The sequence below is a fragment of the Theobroma cacao genome, chromosome 6 (genome assembly GCF_000208745.1).
Source record: "Theobroma cacao cultivar B97-61/B2 chromosome 6, Criollo_cocoa_genome_V2, whole genome shotgun sequence".
NCBI classification, from domain to species: Eukaryota; Viridiplantae; Streptophyta; class Magnoliopsida; order Malvales; family Malvaceae; genus Theobroma; species Theobroma cacao.
The window spans coordinates 25,428,523-25,445,874 of NC_030855.1; the positions used below are offsets into that span (position 1 = coordinate 25,428,523).

General features: G+C 36.5%; 6 protein-coding genes across 7 annotated transcripts; 3 read left to right on the forward strand and 3 right to left on the reverse strand.

Annotated features, from left to right (window-relative positions):
• Positions 976-2,343, reverse strand: LOC18597182 (probable F-box protein At4g22030). Its single transcript, XM_018123004.1, has one exon. The coding sequence runs from the start codon at positions 2,341-2,343 to the stop codon at positions 1,069-1,071; it is 1,275 nt and encodes a 424-aa protein (XP_017978493.1). The 3' UTR covers positions 976-1,068.
• Positions 3,624-5,423, reverse strand: LOC18597183 (probable F-box protein At4g22030). Its single transcript, XM_007026063.2, has one exon. It carries the CDS (start codon positions 5,074-5,076, stop codon positions 3,799-3,801), a length of 1,278 nt encoding a protein of 425 aa, XP_007026125.2. The 5' UTR covers positions 5,077-5,423; the 3' UTR covers positions 3,624-3,798.
• On the forward strand, positions 7,390-9,572 carry LOC18597184 (peroxisomal membrane protein PMP22). The gene is made up of 7 exons (XM_007026064.2): positions 7,390-7,742; positions 7,841-7,939; positions 8,296-8,397; positions 8,530-8,605; positions 8,871-8,941; positions 9,031-9,116; positions 9,221-9,572. Exons 1-7 carry the CDS (start codon positions 7,671-7,673, stop codon positions 9,273-9,275), a joined length of 561 nt encoding a protein of 186 aa, XP_007026126.2. The 5' UTR covers positions 7,390-7,670; the 3' UTR covers positions 9,276-9,572.
• On the forward strand, positions 10,368-11,633 carry LOC18597185 (probable F-box protein At4g22030). The gene has a single exon (XM_007026066.2). The coding sequence runs from the start codon at positions 10,368-10,370 to the stop codon at positions 11,631-11,633; it is 1,266 nt and encodes a 421-aa protein (XP_007026128.2).
• On the forward strand, positions 13,538-15,419 carry LOC18597186. Its single transcript, XM_007026067.2, has 2 exons — positions 13,538-14,032; positions 14,777-15,419. Exons 1-2 carry the CDS (start codon positions 13,750-13,752, stop codon positions 15,157-15,159), a joined length of 666 nt encoding a protein of 221 aa, XP_007026129.2. The 5' UTR covers positions 13,538-13,749; the 3' UTR covers positions 15,160-15,419.
• On the reverse strand, positions 15,548-17,352 carry LOC18597187 (S-type anion channel SLAH4). Of its 2 annotated transcripts, XM_018123964.1 has the most exons (3): positions 17,295-17,347; positions 16,183-17,096; positions 15,548-15,944 (listed from the first exon to the last, which is right to left on the reverse strand). In XM_018123964.1, the coding sequence occupies exons 2-3, from the start codon at positions 17,074-17,076 to the stop codon at positions 15,669-15,671; spliced, it is 1,170 nt and encodes a 389-aa protein (XP_017979453.1). In that variant the 5' UTR covers positions 17,077-17,096; positions 17,295-17,347; the 3' UTR covers positions 15,548-15,668. The 2 variants fall into 2 exon arrangements, with proteins under 2 accessions (XP_017979453.1, XP_007026130.1); XM_007026068.2 differs by having other exon boundaries at positions 16,183-17,352.

The following is a 17,352-nucleotide window of genomic DNA, read 5'->3' on the forward strand; positions in this document are numbered from 1 at the left end:
CTGACTGATTGAATTGACTAGGCCTCCCGGCTGACCTGTTCGCCTTCATAATTTTCCAGTGTAAGATTTTTAATTGATAAAGTTAAACATATAACATAGAATCAAAGAAACAAAATATCAAACCAGATACTAGGTAGAGACAGTGAATTCTTATTGGCAGAAGTCGGGGTAAAAGATCTAGCGATAACTTTTAAAGACAAGAACTCCATTTCTTAAATATGGGCGTCGAATGGTTGGCAGAGCAGGCTGCTGTCCCAAGCTTTTCCTACCCTACACCAACACCAACCGTGCTCAATTAATGTATTTAAACCTCTTCATGTCTTGCTCTACAAATTTTATGGTTTGAGATCAAAGAAGAATATATTTACATTGAGTAGATAACATGTATGGATAATGCATTTAATCAATCATAATGCATATTTTGTTTTTTTTTTTATGAAAATTAAAATAAAATGTTGTTGAGATCTTCTTTGACTCCCCTGTGGTATCCAAGAATCTAACTATTCCAAGATTATGGAAATTAATCATGCCTTACGCTTCATTTCATCTTTTTATATAAACTAACCACTGGGTTTAATTTCAAAATTATTTTACCGTAAGTGAATAATATAAGAGATTATGAGATAATTGTATATTTTCAACGAGATTGATGTTTTACGGCAATCACTTGGCCATTAGGTGTTGTTCAGTTTATATTTGTATGCTTTGTTCTCAAACCTTTGGATCCCCTATGAAGGTGGATCCACTCACTTCTTTTGAATATACAAAAAAAAAAATTATAATATTAAGTGTCTAAAAAAAATGAAAAAAAAGACTTTATTAGGAGACATCTCAAAAATAAAAAAATGGATAAGAAAAAAGGTGAAGGGAGTATTTGAATTTATATCTCCAAATCATATTTTTGAGAACAAAAAGATGTACATTGATTAATTTCTATACATGAAGTATATTCAAGATTTAACCTATTTTGGATCATGTTACAAAATTGTACAAAGAATTCAGTGGTGAAATGAATCAAAGAATTAAAGAATTTCCCTTAAGATATACACATGTTGTGATGAATCTAGATTAGAAGAGCTTGCTTGCAAATTCATCAATGGGGCTTCCTTCAATACGAGAATAACTGGATTTCTTGGCTAGATCTCTCAGCCGGGATAAGCTTCTTCCCAACTGCAATGCCACCTTCATTTCCAACAACTCCCCATTTTCTCTTTTCTCCACATCATTTTCGTCGAGGTTTGATTCGATTGATTCCTGCACGAGTTTGAAGAAGCCGGTATTGTTTCTGTACATCTCAAACACCATACCAACTTGGCCGCCGTGCTCAAAAGTGTTGACAGCTGAAGCTAAAGCTCCTGCAACAGCTGCCACTATTGCTGCCCAGGGCCCATTGGAAGACCCCATGAAGGCAGACCCTAGAGCTGCAATTCCAGTTAGTAATGGCCCTGATTTAGCTAAAACTTTGTTGATCTTCAATGCCTTGTTGCCTAGTCTCTCATAATCTTCGCTGTCTTTTCTCTTAATCACCTCAACGATTTCTCTCATTTCTGTTTCTAGCTCTTCGGTCCATCCATTGTTGTCTACCTTTCTATTGAAATGCTTTGTTTCTTGTGATTTGTTTGTTTTTGGAGACTGGTTTTTAGGCCACCAAACAGCAGGCTCCAAACTTTCTGGGAATTTTTCAAGCATTACACCAAGCAAGGGAAGAGGGTAAGCTTTATCAAGGGCCAAGACTTTCTCCATAGCATCTTTCACGTCACCTTTGCTTGGAGAGCCAATAGCGAGTAAGGTTTGTATTTGGCTCTGAAGCTGCTTAAACAATCTTGTTGCGTTACGTTGCTCTTCCACAAGTTGTGAGGGTTGGATCTTGTTCATCATAACCAACATTCCCGTGGCTGCGGAGAACAAGAGAGTGGATGCCAACTTCAAACCCAAAATAGAAACCCCAGCTCCGCCTGTTGCTGTAACGCCAGCCATGGTTGCGGCAGTGAGAGTGATCATGTTAATGGAATTAAGCAGAAGGGTATTCCAGTTTTCGCGTTGTTCGCCGATGTTGCTGTGCATCTCCACTCTATCAGCAACAGCCTCTAAAATAGCATAAAGCTGAACGGTGGCCATTGAAACTGACGAGCTTTCTTGAACCAATGTTGTCCTAGTGACATTCTTTTCAACTGGGATTGTGTTGATGAACCCATCCCTAGTATTCAATTCATCAGACAACACTCTGGTTGGTACTTTTGGAACTGAAAGCCGGATTGATGGAAGCTTTGGGACAGATATAGCAGCATGGATTTGCTTTGAAGAAGAAGACAGCACAAAATTAGAAGCCTGCAAAGAAGCCATGTGACGGCGTTCTTTCTTTAAGATCTCTTCTGTTTCTTAATCTGTACGAAGCGTCCGTTGGAGGAAATCAGGAAGTTAAAATGTGGGTTTTCGAGCAAAGGAAATAAAGTTTGAGATTTTGTAGATGAAAGGTGAGGAGGGGATTCGAGCATATTTATAGCAACCAACAGGCCAACGAACCACAACTGACACGATCAGGTCAGGTCAGGCTTGGGGAAATATTGACTGACTGATTGAATTGACTAGGCCTTACGGCTGACCTGTTCGCTCTCATAATTTTCCATTGCAAAGATTGTTTCCTGTTTTGGCTCTGTGTCTTGGCTTCAGACGTGGTAAAAGAACTCATGGCTTTTGCGTCACGGGGCAAGAGCTCGATTTCTTTAACGGTGGCGTCAAATGGTAGGCAGCGCAGTCTATTTCCTACCCTACACTCCAAGTGTGGTCAATTGACACATTAAAACCTAAACATGCCTGCATGAATAAAGCATTAATGCATATTTTCTTTGGTTCTCTTTTCCTTTATTCATCTTTAATTTTAAAATAAATTGATTCTTATAAAATTAAGATTAAAAACTTTGATTTTGTTAAATTTTATATTAAAACTTAAAATTTTTTCTCCAAGTGTGGTATAGATTAACGTATTAAAAGGTGACGTGCATTATTCATGCATTTAATCAATCATAATGCATGTGCGTACTTCTTCAGTTTCTTTTTCTTTTATCTCTATTTGATTTTTCCAAATATTAGTACAATAATTTTGATTTTAATGGATTTGATATTAAAATTTGAGAAAAAAATTATAAGGTGAATGTTTAATGCCTTGCTCTACAAATTTTATAGTTTGAGATCAAAGCAAAATATATCTTTCACCCAAAAAGAAAATACCAAAGCATAATATTTATATTGAGTAGATAAGAAGCATGAATAATGCATTTAATCAATCATAATTCGTATTTTGTTTAGAAAGGCAAGACCACAAACATCAAAAGCATTTATAATTCATATACTCCTTCAGCCTTTTGTCTTATCTCTTTAATTTTCAAGAAAATTATGATAAAAAATTTTGATTTTCATTATTTTATATTAAAGTTTGAAAATGTTTTTATAATATAGATGTTTAATTCTTTTTTATATGAAAAAATAACATGTAAAATAAATTTATAATATAAAAGTAAATATATTAAATCACTAGAAAGGAGAAAAATTTATTTTGAGACATTTCAAAAAGAAAAAAATGGACAAAGAAAAATAGACTGAGTATTTGAATTTATATCTCAGAATCGAATTTTTGAGAACAAAAAATTATACATGGGTACATTAATTTCTATACACCAAGTATATTCAAGATTCTACCTATTTTGAATCATGTTACAAAATTATACAAAAAATAATTTCAGTGGTTAAATGAATCAAAGAATTTCCTTGTAGATATGCACATGTTCGGATGAATCTTGATTAGAAGAGCTTGCTTGCAAATTCATCAATGGGGCTTCCTTCTACACGAGAATAACTGGATTTCTTGGCTAGATCTCTCAGCTGGGATAAGCTTCTTCCCAACTGCAATGCCACCTTCATTTCCAGCAATTCCCCATTCTCTCTTTTCTCCTCATCATTTTCGTCGAGGTTTGATTCGATTGATTCCTGCACGAGTTTGAAGAAGCCGGCATTGTTTCTGTACATCTCAAACACCATACCAACTTGGCAACCGTGCTCAAAAGTGTTGACAGCTGACGCTAAAGCTCCTGCAACAGCTGCCACTATTGCTGCCCAGGGCCCATGGGAAGACCCCATGAAGGCAGACCCTAGAGCTGCAATTCCAGTTAGTAATGGCCCTGATTTAGCTAAAACTTTGTTGATCTTTAATACCTTGTTGCCTAGTCTCTCATAATCTTCACTGTCTTTTCTCTTAATCACCTCAACGATTTCTCTCATTTCTGTTTCTAGCTCTTCGGTCCATCCATTGTTCTCTACCTTTCTATTGAAGTGCTTTGTTTCTTGTGATTTGTTTGTTTTTGGAGACTGGTTTTTAGGCCACCAAACAGCAGGCTCCAAACTTTTTGGGAATTTTTCAAGCATTACACCAAGCAAGGGAAGAGGGTAAGCTTTATCAAGGGCCAAGACTTTCTCCATAGCATCTTTCACGTCATCTTTGCTTGGAGAACCAACAGCGAGTAGGGTTTGTATTTGGCTCTGAAGCTGCTTAAACAATCTTGTTGCGTTACGTTGCTCTTCCACAAGTTGTGAGGGTTGGATCTTGTTCATCATAACCAACATCCCCGTGGCTGCGGAGAACAAGACAGTGGATGCCAACTTCAAACCCAAAATAGAAACCCCAGCGCCGCCTGTTGCTGTGACGCCAGCCATGGTTGCGGCAGTGAGAGTGATCATGTTAATGGAATTAAGCAGAAGGGTATTCCAGTTTTCACGTTGTTCGCCGATGTTGATGTGCATCTCCACTCTATCAGCAACAGCCTCTAAGAGAGCATAAAGCTGAACAGTAGCCCTGGAAAGGGACGAGCTTTCTTGAACCAAAGTTGTCCTAGTGACATTCTTCTCAACTGGGATTGTGTTGATGAACCCCTCCCTAGTATTCAATTGCTCAGACAACACTTTGGTTGCTGGTACTTTTGGAACTGAAAGCCGGATTGATGGAAGCTTAGGGACAGATATAGCAGCATGGATTTGCTTTGAAGAAGAAGACAGCACAAGGTTAGAAGCCTGTAAAGAAGCCATGTGACAGCGTTCTTTCTTTAAGATCTCTTCTGATTGTCAATACGTAAGCGTCTGTTGGAGGAAATCAGGAAGTTAGGACGTGGATTTTCGAGCAAAGGAAAGATGGTTGTGAGATTTTGTAGATGAAAGGTGAGGGGGGGATTCGAGTCTTATTTATAGCAACCAACAGGCCAACGATGGTAACTGATACGATCAGGTCAGGTCAGGTCAGGTCAGGTTTGGGAAAATGTTGACTGACTGGTTGAATTGACTAGGCCTTTCGGCTGACCTGTTCGTTCTCATAATTTTCCATTGCAAAGATTGTTTCCTGTTTGGCCTCGGGATCTTGGCATCAGACGTGGTAAAACATCTCCTCATTTCTGTAAGAACTCCATTTCTTGAATAGATGGGGTCAAATGGTTTGCATCACAGGCTGCGGTCCCAAGCTTTTTCCGTCCCTACACTTACAGGTGCGGTCAATTACGGTATTAAAACCTCCTTTTGCCTTTGCTTTACACACTTTATGGTTTGAGATCACAGCATGAAGTAGCCTAATATCTAATATTCACGTTATGCAGATGACTTCCAATAATATCTTCTACCTTATTTCTTTTTAATTTTGTATATACTTTCAAATCTTTTTACGTACCGCGTGAGATGAACCTCCCAAACTCATTCTTCGGATACATTTAGATAACGTAGGTCTTACTTTCAATATTTTTCATGGACTACAAAAACATGTTTTTGACCTTTTTGTCTCTTTGATCGAGATGTTACGATTTTGAAAGCATATATTTCTTTTCTTTGTTCATAAATTTGCTTCTTCATCCTCAAACCTAAATCACAAGTCATTGACAAAACCCAGTCTATACCTTTTCATATGCATATGTATCTTTGAGATTTTGGGTCTTTTTCTTTTTGTGAAAGTTTTCATATTTCCATAAACAAATAAATAAATGGACCTATCAAATTTTGTCTTATGTTGGAATTTGGAACTTTGTTATATCATGGTACCAACTGCAAATATTTTGCTTTTCTTAATTCCAAATCACATAATCAATGATATTACTTGAGTAATTACTTACGTGTATCATGATATATGAGTACGGACATTTTATTCTTGTCAAGTATGTATGTTTATTAGATTTGACAATTTGTATATCCGTGTCTTAATTATGTCGTGTAAACATAACGTATTAATAATTATATAAATAAATACAAACATGACACGATTAATTAATTGTGTCAGAATTTTAAGTACGTAAATGATACGTTTAATAAACATGTAGCATGACATAACACAGTTAACACATTTATTAAATGCGTTGAGCAAATTTTGTAAAGCACGACACGATTAACATGATTAAAATTTATACGATTTATGACCTGTTTACACGATTAATACGATTAATATAATTAAAATGAAATATGCACAAGTAAAATATGATTATATTATTCAAATTTACAATAAAAAATTATATATATCATAATATTTATCAAATATATATAATAAAATTCAATATCAATAAAACGTAACAATTATAAAATTATTACTATTTATATGAACAAATAAATAGTTCTTAGTCATATACTAAATGTATCTACACGACACGTGAACGAGATTAAATAAATAGATAATAAACAAGTCACAGGTTATACGATTACATAATAATACAATTAGCTAATCATGTCTTAGATGAGTTAAACAAATTTGACACAATTAAAAAGTGATTTACTTTTATCTTAATCGAGTCGAGATGATTAATATGCTAATCATTATTAGCCTAAATCCAAACCCGCTTAAACTCGTATCGTGTTCATGTGATGTTGCTATGTCATATATAAATTGCTAAGTCTTAATCTCTATTCAAAATAATGCTCTTTTTGTCCCGTTTTCATTGTTTATTTTTTCTCTTGAAATGTCTCAAAATAAATTTTTTATCATTTTGAAGCATGTAATTTTTTATTTTTTATATTAAAAATTTATAAAAAAAGTTAAATTCTAATATAAAATATATCAAACTCATAGTCGTTACCTTAACTTTTGATCGACTAAAGGACATCTTTCATTAAAAAAAAGTACGTGGAAATTAGAGATTGCACGTGTGAATCTAACACATGTAAACGAGTGGAGATAAGCTATAAAAGATTAGAAAAAGTTAACTTTAATTTGGCAATTAATACAAAACATAATTGGAGATTAAATTAATAATTAAAAATTTCTAAACTCGTTGACTTTTTGTCTTTCCAACAATGCCCCAGCCGTACCACAAGAACCTCGAACCCCAGCAGCCCAAGAGCTTATAGACAAAAGGCAGAGCAGCCCAAACCGCTGAGGGACAAAATGGGAAAACGAATATGCTTAAGTAATATGCTGAACCGCCCGATTTCACTACTACCAGATTCTACCCTCCAAAATGATCGGACAATCGCCGCCCATCTAACTACCTCGACCAGCCCACGAGGGGAACATTACCAAAGCGTCGTCCCACAAGCAATCATCACTTTAGCTTTGTCTGACCCTTTTGGGTTTGGAAATATCATCGACTGCTCAAACACACACACACATACACACTCAGTCGAATTCCGAAGAAATCAGCAGTAGGGAAGAAGAAATGGGTTCGGTAGCAAAGAAGGGATTGCAGAAATATGTGTCACAACTTCAGAGTCACCCCTTGAGAACCAAGGTAATCCCCATTTTGTTTGTTTTTTTTTGGTTGCATGTTGAAAGAGCTTATTTTGAGATTTATAGATTGAAAAGAGGAATGAAATTGAACTGTTGCAGGCAATTACGGCTGCGGTTTTGTCAGGGATTAGTGACACTGTTTCTCAGAAGCTTTCTGGAATACCCAAGCTTCAGCTGAGACGCCTTGTTCTAAAAATGGTAAAAGATCTTCTCTTTATTTGGATTGAAGGTGGTTGATTACTTGATTCAGTCTTTCTAATTCTGGGGTTTTTTCTTTTTATCAAATTGATGGGTGGAAACCATGTTCACCTTAGTATTGCTCTGTTTCAGAACATTTGGTTAAATGAATTGAAATCGAATCACTGATGTATGTTAAGAGATTTTTTTTAGGAAATTTGGGTAAAATTAGAATGTAATTGGGACTTTATTTATGTGGCAAGAAGAGGAGTTGCAAATGAGAGGAAGGGGAAATTTTGTGATTGTTTGGGTTCATCAGAAGGACTAGTTCCATATATGCTTTTGCAATCGTCTAACGCAGCCATAGCTGAATGCAGCTCTTTGGATTTGCTTATCTTGGGCCATTTGGACACTACACGTATATATTACTGGATAAAATTTTCAAGGGGAAGAATGATTCCAAAACTGTTGCCAAGAAGGTACGTTACACACTCATTTCTCCAATTATCAAATAAATTTGAATTGGAAATCGTATTGAATTCAATCAATCAACTCGATTCTTCTTGCTGAGTTCCATAGCAAAGGGTCTAATGCTGAATCAAATTTATCAGGTGGTGCTGGAACAGTTGACATCTTCTCCTTGTAACAATTTGCTTTTCATGATTTACTATGGGGTGGTCGTCGAGGGTAAGTCAGATGTTAGATTATGTACATGTTAGGTGGGCGAAGAGACTATTTCTAAACTGTTTCCCTGGACTATCCTTTAATTTTGATGACTGTTTAAGATTTGTGGCGAAATCATGCCCAAAAATGAAGCCATAATCTAATGCAAGATAACATTAGAAAGTATGATTTAGAGAGAGGGATTGAACATGATTTAGTTTCCTTGCCTCCTCTCTGAGTACAGGGAACAGCTGTTTCTTTGTAGTTTAAATGAAAATGTGAAATGCAGGAAGACCCTGGGTGCATGTGAAAACTAGAATCAAAAAGGAGTATCCCAAAGTACAGTTGACTGCATGGACGGTATTGCTTCATTCCCATTCTGAGTATAATAGTTTATTAATGTGAAAAGATGAGCCCTTGACGTAGAACCTAACTGAATGTAATTGCAGTTCTGGCCGGCTGTGGGATGGATAAACCACCAATATGTGCCGCTGCAGTTCCGTGTTATTTTCAGTAGCCTCATTGCATTTTGCTGGTAAAAACTTTGGTTCCTTCCCTCTTTACTTCCACACTGAAAATATGTATAAATTTACTAACAAGGTGATTTTTTTTCTTATTCTTTTACTATTCATTTTTCAGGGGAATATTTCTGAATCTACGGGCAAGATCTATGGCGTTGCCCAAGAGTGAATGAATGATCGGAAACCTTTTGATTCATTTGGATGATTAATAATGCTAGCTTTGCAATCCATATCATAAGCTCATTTTATGTAGCTTGCAGCTTATTCTGTGCAACTATGAGCTCATAAACATTAATGTAAAATCTCATTACCAACTATCTTGGTGGAAAGTTTGATTAGTTAATTAGCTTGATCTTGACTTCAGTGCTTTGCTAAGCAATAGCATTTCAGAATCTAAGTTTCATGCCACAGAATCATTTATTGAAATGGCTTGATGATGATGTTATGGCCTAATATTTCCTTTCCTTGCATTCAAGAGATGTGAATCAGCAACGTCTCCTTCTATTCTCGTCCCTGTCTTTTTCTCCTTTTCTCTTCCTCAAAACGGGGTCGTTCAGGGGTTATCTTTCAACCAAAAATTTGTCAGCCATAGCTATTTGTAGACTAGGAATTTGATAGACAAATTAGGTTTCTTGATTAAATGTATGAAGGGAATGCAAGAAAATTAAAGGATAATTTCAAGCAGAGAGAGATTGTCAAGATTCAATCACACTAGCCGAAGAATGATATCATGGTGAAGTGATATATTGAACATTCCAGAGATAAATGAAATGATATTAACAACGTTTGACAAACTTGCGGAAAAGATTTTTTGCAGAATTTTAAAATCCCAGAATATACCTTGAATCCACACACAGGATTAATTTGTAGTTCACCACATGAATAATTTGACTAAATCACCGTTAAAAATAAATAATTCTACCATGGACCCGTTTCGGCATTTTGGGAGTAATACTTTCTGTTGTGCAAGAGCCAAGACAAAACACTTTGGTCCCGAGGCGGTTGTCTGTTTCAAGTTTTATTACTCGTTATTACCGTTGAAAGTCAGCGAAGGAAACCCAGGTGCCAAGACCCATCAGTTTGAGAAGGGGTCTAATTTCTAAGCCAAGAGATCTTGTTCAAACTTTCAAGTTTCAAGGATTAGACTTTTTCTACCCTTTGTTTCTCCCAATGAAATGCAACCTAACTAGTGTGAAATATAACTACAATTTCTGAAAGCCATATCAGTATACAATTCAGATTGAGAAGCCAAATCCAACACTGCCATGGCAGCTGTTGGAGTTTCAAGCCTGTTGTTTTCAAAGAGTTTGCCTTCGTCGCATTATCGTCGTGGTAATGCACCAAGGGTCCTCATGGGGCCTGTCTCTCTCCCAAAGCATTCTGGTAGAGGTTTGGTTGAGGATTTTGAAAGGAGAAACGGTGCTTATACAGTTGATACTACTACCCTCCTGGAAAGGTATTCCGTTTCTAGCCCGAAAACCCAACATTGTTCGAGACATGACACGAAATCTTCTGATCCTCAGGTGATCGCCAAGCTTTATGCAGTTATGGAGGCTGTTGCGGATAGGGTGGAGATGCATAAGAACATTGGAGAGCAGCGTGACAACTGGAATCACCTCCTTTTGACTTCCATCAATGCCATGACTCTCACTGCTGCCACCATGGCTGGACTAGCAGCCACAAATGCAGCAATGGCTCCCCTCGTGGCACTCAAGCTCTCTTCCACTGTGCTTTACGTAGCAGCCACGGGCTTGTCGGTAATGATGAACAAGATTCAACCATCCCAGCTCGCTGAAGAACAAAGAAATGCTGCAAGATTATTCAAGCACCTTCATAGTCAAATTCAAACAACGATGTCTCTTGGCACACATGATATTAACGATGTTAATGAAGCAATTGAAAAAGTTTTAGCTATCGATAAGGCATATCCACTTCCTCTACTAGGTGCTATGCTTGAAAAATTCCCGTCAAAGGTTGAACCTGCAAGGTGGTGGCCGCAACAAAAGCGAAAACAAAGACCTGGTGGGAATATAGAAGGAAATAATGGCTGGAACAGGAAGCTGGAGGAGGAAATGAGTCAAGTTCTTGGGGTTTTGGAGAAGAAAGACTTCGCTGAGTACATAAGGTTGGGTAACAAAGCACTAAAACTCAACAAAGTCTTGGCAATTTCTGGTCCCTTACTAACCCTTTTAGGGGCTTTGGGGTCTTCCTTTGTGGGCAGTACTCCTTCTCCATGGCCTGTGATGATGGGAGTCATAGCAGGTGCGATGGCAACCATCGTGAACTCAATGGAACATGGCGGCCAAGTGGGAATGGTGTTCGAGATGTACCGCAGCAATGCCGGCTTCTTCAAGCTCATTGAAGAGAGCATAATGTCAAACACAGATGAGAGAGAAGTTGAGAGAAGAGAAAATGGAGAAATTCTTGAAATGAAGGTAGCTTTACAGCTAGGAAGGAGCCTATCAGAGCTCAAGAATCTTGCGGCATCATCTAGGGAAGCAACTGAAGAATTTGCTAGCAAGCTATTTTAAAGATATGCTCATCAGAAAGTAATTAGCCTGATCTATATATGTTCTTGTACATAAATCTTCTAACATGACAAAAAATTTTGTCCATACACACAATTCCCATTTTGTGAGCTTCACTATTCATCATTAATCCACTTTTATCTAAATAAAAAATTTTAATTAATTTGACTACCAATTGAATTAATAAAATTTAATTAATTAATTAATTCAGTTAATCGAGTAACACCTGTTTTTGATTAATTTTTTAATTATATTAAATTAATTTAATTATAAAAACATCTTAGCCGAATTAACTAAACCGACCTTTTGCTCACTTGCCATATTTTTATTGAGCTGCATGCAAGCCTGCTTAACCTGACCGACACTTTCTTTTTTTAATCATTTCGAGACCATATCGACACGTTCATATGGTCATATTACATATAGGAACTAAGAGTAAAGGTACATTTTAGAAAAGGGTTAATTAATCAGTTGGCACTCTTTGACTCTTTGTGAACACACTATCCCCCATTAAAGAATTCAACTCCATTTCACTAATACAATTTAAATCCAATCCTAACGATTGAGATTTTTAAATGTTCTCTTTAAACATCATTATTATAGTTAATTACATCCATATCTAGTTGTTTTGTTTCATTTAAAGAAGGTATGTGTTTTGATATAAAGTTCTACTATGAATTTTATCATGAAATTATCTTTTAGAATGGTTCGAAAAAGTATAAAATACGTGAAATTATCTTTAAAGATATCTATAATATCGTTCGGACTTAAGTATGAAAGAAGTTTCTAAATTATATCAATTTATGTAGTTAAACTTTTATTCATTTGTTATATTTAAATAAACGTTTATCGTTTGATTCTTATTCATATAAATTTTAATGAAAAATAATAACTGTAACACCTAATATTAATTGATATTTTTTGTTTACGTTGTATATAACGTGGTAGGTGACTTGATTATATAATCAAATCATAATCAAATTATGTCATATATCAAGTGGATAAAAAATAGATTTGAGGGATTTATTATTTAAGCTTGACCTACACCTATTGGTCCTGCAAAGGCCAAAAAGGTGATGTGGTTGCTCATAGTTATATAGGCTAGTGGTTTGGCAACACCCATCAAGGATATGGACATGGCTACTCAACCATGCTTGCTTAATGGGATGGATCCTTGTTAAAGAAAATGAGAGAAGTGCTTTTCCTTTTCTCCAATCACACATGACACTTCCCACGTGGGCACATGACCTCCTTCCTCCTCCTCCATCAAACCTTAGGAACACAGCTGTTTAATTTGTTTAGGGTTAGGTTTGTTTATTTCACTTCATAAATGTTAACAAGTTCACGGCAAGAAATATTGATTCACCATTATGTCTCATCATTGTATATGGGTTAATCCCTTTTAATATCATCAATAATTTCAATATAAAGATATAAAAAATAATAAAAATAAAATTTTAATATAAAAAAAAGAGAGTATTCGGTGCCTAAAAATCTGAAATTTCTCAAAAATAATATGAATACAAAAAAAGAACGGAAGAAGTAATATTTACTCGGTAATGGAGTTATTAAATTAGAACATTCTTTTTTGAAATTTTATATCTATATATCTACATAATAATAATTAATTATTGTTTTGTATCATATCTTAATAAGCTAATAATGAGAGTTTGAGGTTGAGGACACAATGAGAATGCTTAGACCTTAAGGATTGATTTTTAACCTTTTCTTTTTTTTATTTAATTTATTTTATTTTTAAAACAGAGAAAAAGCTAAAAAGCTTACTTTCAGGTAATAAGGAAAAGTAAGATGTCCCAAATTTCGGGAAAGAAATAAAAGTAAGACAGAAATCGAATAAACTGAAAGATAAGGGGTCATTTTGAAAATAACTAAAAATACTTAAAGATCAAAATCGACGTTGTTGACGGGAGTTGCAGTCCTTTTCCTTCTTCCTTTCCTCATCATCTTCTTCTTCAGCTCCCAATCTCTCACTGATTCCGTGCACTGCAGATTCAGAATATTCACTTACACTCTCCAATTATAAGGAACAAATCATTTGACTTTTAAGTTTTGACTTTTCTTTCTTTGGGGGTATTCCTGTGGAGAGATATTTTTAAAGATGATTCAGTTATTGTTCATGGTGGTGTTCTCAGAGATGGCGGTGATCGTTGTATTATCGTTCAAGACGCCGTTAAGGAAGCTGGTGATAATGGGTTTGGATCGGGTCAAGCGGGGACGAGGCCCTGTGATGGTTAAGACGGTGGCGGGAACGGTTTCCGTGGTGATGATGTCAAGCGTGTACAGCATGATGAAGATCCAGAAGCGTTGGATCGATGACGGAGCGGCTAATCCAACGGACCAGGTTCTCATGGCCAAGCATCTTCTTGAAGCTACTCTCATGGGTAATTCATTCTTCTCTTCAATTCTTTCTAAATCTAGCCCGGTGATTGTTAATTTCCGTGAATTTTTCATTTTTGTTGGGATCTTACTTTCTTCTATCTTACCATTTGAAATTCTGAATCCTTGTTGATATTTGTTGTCTGATTTTCGTTATTAGAATGCCTGCTGTTTTGCCATTATAAAGAGAAGAAAGTTGTGATTTTTCAGAAGAAAAAGAAAAAATAGTTGTGATTTTTGAGTCAGTTGCTTCTTTGGTTTCTTCTCCTTTGGCTCAATTGGCTGAAGATTAAATGAAATTTGTAATTAAAGGGTAGTCCTTGCTTTTATCCTGTTGAAAAAATAAGGTTCTTGTTCTAAACACATAAGTAGTCTAACAACGAAGCTAGCCAGTACTCTTTTTTCATTTAATAGATTCTAAATTCTAATGCTGCATTCATAAATATTCCCAGAATGGATTTCATTGTTAATCTTCAAAGATGGTGCAGCTGGAAAATGTGACTCTGTTCTTGGCCTTGATGTAAACAGACTGCTTTGTGACGCTGGATTGTTTGCCTCTGGCAGCATATTCAAGCACAAGAGTTCATTTTTCATTTCTCTCTCGATTTTTATGGTTCTGAACTTCTTATATTGGTTGTAATTGTGATTTTTTAGTACTGTCTTCTTAACTCAGCTTGAATTTCCTAGGGCTGTCACTTCCTTTTAATCTGTTAGACTTGTGTTTTAATGTTGGGGGTAACTTATTGCAGGGGCATCACTATTCCTAGCACTAATGATAGACAGATTACACCATTATATCAGAGAACTTCGACTACGAAGGAAGAACATGGAGGCTGCCAAGAAACAAGGTCGAGGCTTTGAGGATGTAAAACCTGGTGGCTCAAACGAAGTTAAAGCCTTGGAGGAAGAAGTAACCGCTCTACGGGCAAAATTTAAGCAGCTGGAGTCTGATCTTGAGACAAAGACAAAAGAGATGAATGCTGCAGAAGCCAATGCAGTTGCTTTAAGGAAACAATCTGAAGGTTTTCTTCTTGAGTATGATCGGTTGCTTGAGGAGAACCAAAACCTTCGGAATCAGTTGCAATCTTTGGACCAGCGATTGTCACGTTCAGGTAGTAAGAAGAATACCTAAGGAACTGATCGCACCTCTTGCAAAATGATTTTCAGTTTCATTATCATTTTTCAATTTAGTTATTCAAGAGTTTTGTAATGGATTTGTTGGTTGCAGTTTAGTTGTCATTCATGTATTATTTTAAAGTGTGGACAGAAAAAGATCCAAGGAAAAAAAAAGGTTAGAGAAATTAGCTTCTCTTTGTTCTGTTTTGGGCTTGATGTGTTTGATTTGAGTAGAATTGAAATGTTGAAGCATAATGGATGAATTTTGACTTGACATATTGTAAAACATTGTAAGATTTCTAATGCTAGAAAAGTTTTGCTACTGATGTTTTTTCCGGTAATAGCTTACATGACCCGGGCAGGACTTGTTAACCAACAAACTCTTTGGTAATAGAGTTATTGGTATTGCTGGGTGTGCTTATCAAAAGAAACTATGCTCACAAAAACCATGAAAATCAACTTCTGATTGATGTGTGTTTCTGGTTGCATTCAACTATCGCTTCATCTTCCACTTGTTTCTCTGGCTCAAGTCCTTGATTTTAGATTACTGGAGAAACTCTCCATGGGATCAGTTTCACCTAACAGCCGGTTGGCGTTGGCAGCTGTGAGCAGCATTAAGCCAAGAAAAACCAGAAGTGACAGTACTGATAACAAAAGCATTAATACAGCTGCTACATGACCTTTAACCTCTTGTGCGTATTCAGCAGCAGCCAGGGCAAGGAAGGTTAATGGGAATGAGTAAGCCCACCATGCAACATTGAATTTCCTCATAGATTTCTTGAAAAGAGATGGCCTGCAAGCCTGTAAAACAAGCAACCAATTACTATATTAATATATTCCAACTGTCAAAATTAATCTACAACAGCTAACCATTGGGATCAAATACCAGGTCGTTGCATTTACAAATACGATAAAATATCAAGATCCATATCTTAGGGTTGCTGTAAAATTAAAGAAAATGCTTTTTGAAAAAAAGGGGAAAATTTAGATTTTCTTTGAATAAGTTAATTTTCAATTACCATGCGGAAGTTAAATTTACCAGAGACATGAAGAGGAACAGAGAGAGGAAAAACAGCATCTTAGACGTGGTGTCAAAAGCTCCTGTAATGGAGTTCCAAGCTAAACTCGCCATGCTCGGTGCAGCAAAGAACAGGAAAAAGGTTGGCCTTAGTATCAGAGGAAAGCAGTTGCCACCTGATAAACGCTGATAGAGTGTAACAAAGAGTACTAAGTAGTGCACCATACCGAGTGACCACATACAAACTGCACTCTCTTTCCACCCCATCCTTGCTGCAGCTCGAGCAGCTACCAAGTTCCCTATAACCGATATCTGGCTCGTTGGATTTGCCATTATTGATAGAAACCGTTTCTCTGTCGTAAACCACTGTCCATAGATTTTGATATCAAGCATTGCCAAGGGAGTGATAAAGATCCAACAGAGAACCAGGTAGTAAATACTATTTGGGAAAACAATAGGTGCAGATTGGAGCAAGATAAGCCATGAAATCCAAGGAGCATAGAGGTAGTTCACTCCTATATGATGCGAGAACTCTGCCTTCACCAAGTGAAAGTGAAAGAAACATCTGAGGACGTAAACGGATGACAGTGAAATCTGTGTTAAAACAGCGAGACACCATAGCAGCAAGCAAACTGTGGATGGGAGCTTGCGGAATACATGCCAGGCATCCTGTGGAACACCATTTGGTTCTGTCAGAATCTTCCATAACAAAGCTTGGCCACCGAAAGAGAGGCTTATCCTGAAATATCCTGCATGGAGCCTTGTTAAGATGGAAGATGGAGATGGTTCTGCAAAGTTGTTGATCGAAGGGCCGCGGCTCTCCTCCGGGGTAGTAATGATGGAAGCTTCGATTATGACCTGAATTGGTGGTTTGCATTCTATTTCTCCCATCAGGGTTACCATAAAGCTGCTCATACGGTGATGGTAGGTACAAGCTGAAAATTGGAAAAAGATTGTGCGGGAAAGGCAATAAGAATTAGAGCAATGTACAGCTTTCTTCTTGACATGGACAAAGACCCGTGGAGGTATAGCTGCTTCCTATGCCAAATTATATAGTAATATAACTTACAAATATGAAACCGCAAGGAAAGGGGGAATGATGGAGACTCTGAAACTTAAAAGTGGAGCTCTACCTTTGTCTTTGAGGATCGATTAAAGAAGTTTCATGCTCATATGTAAACTGTTCGAACC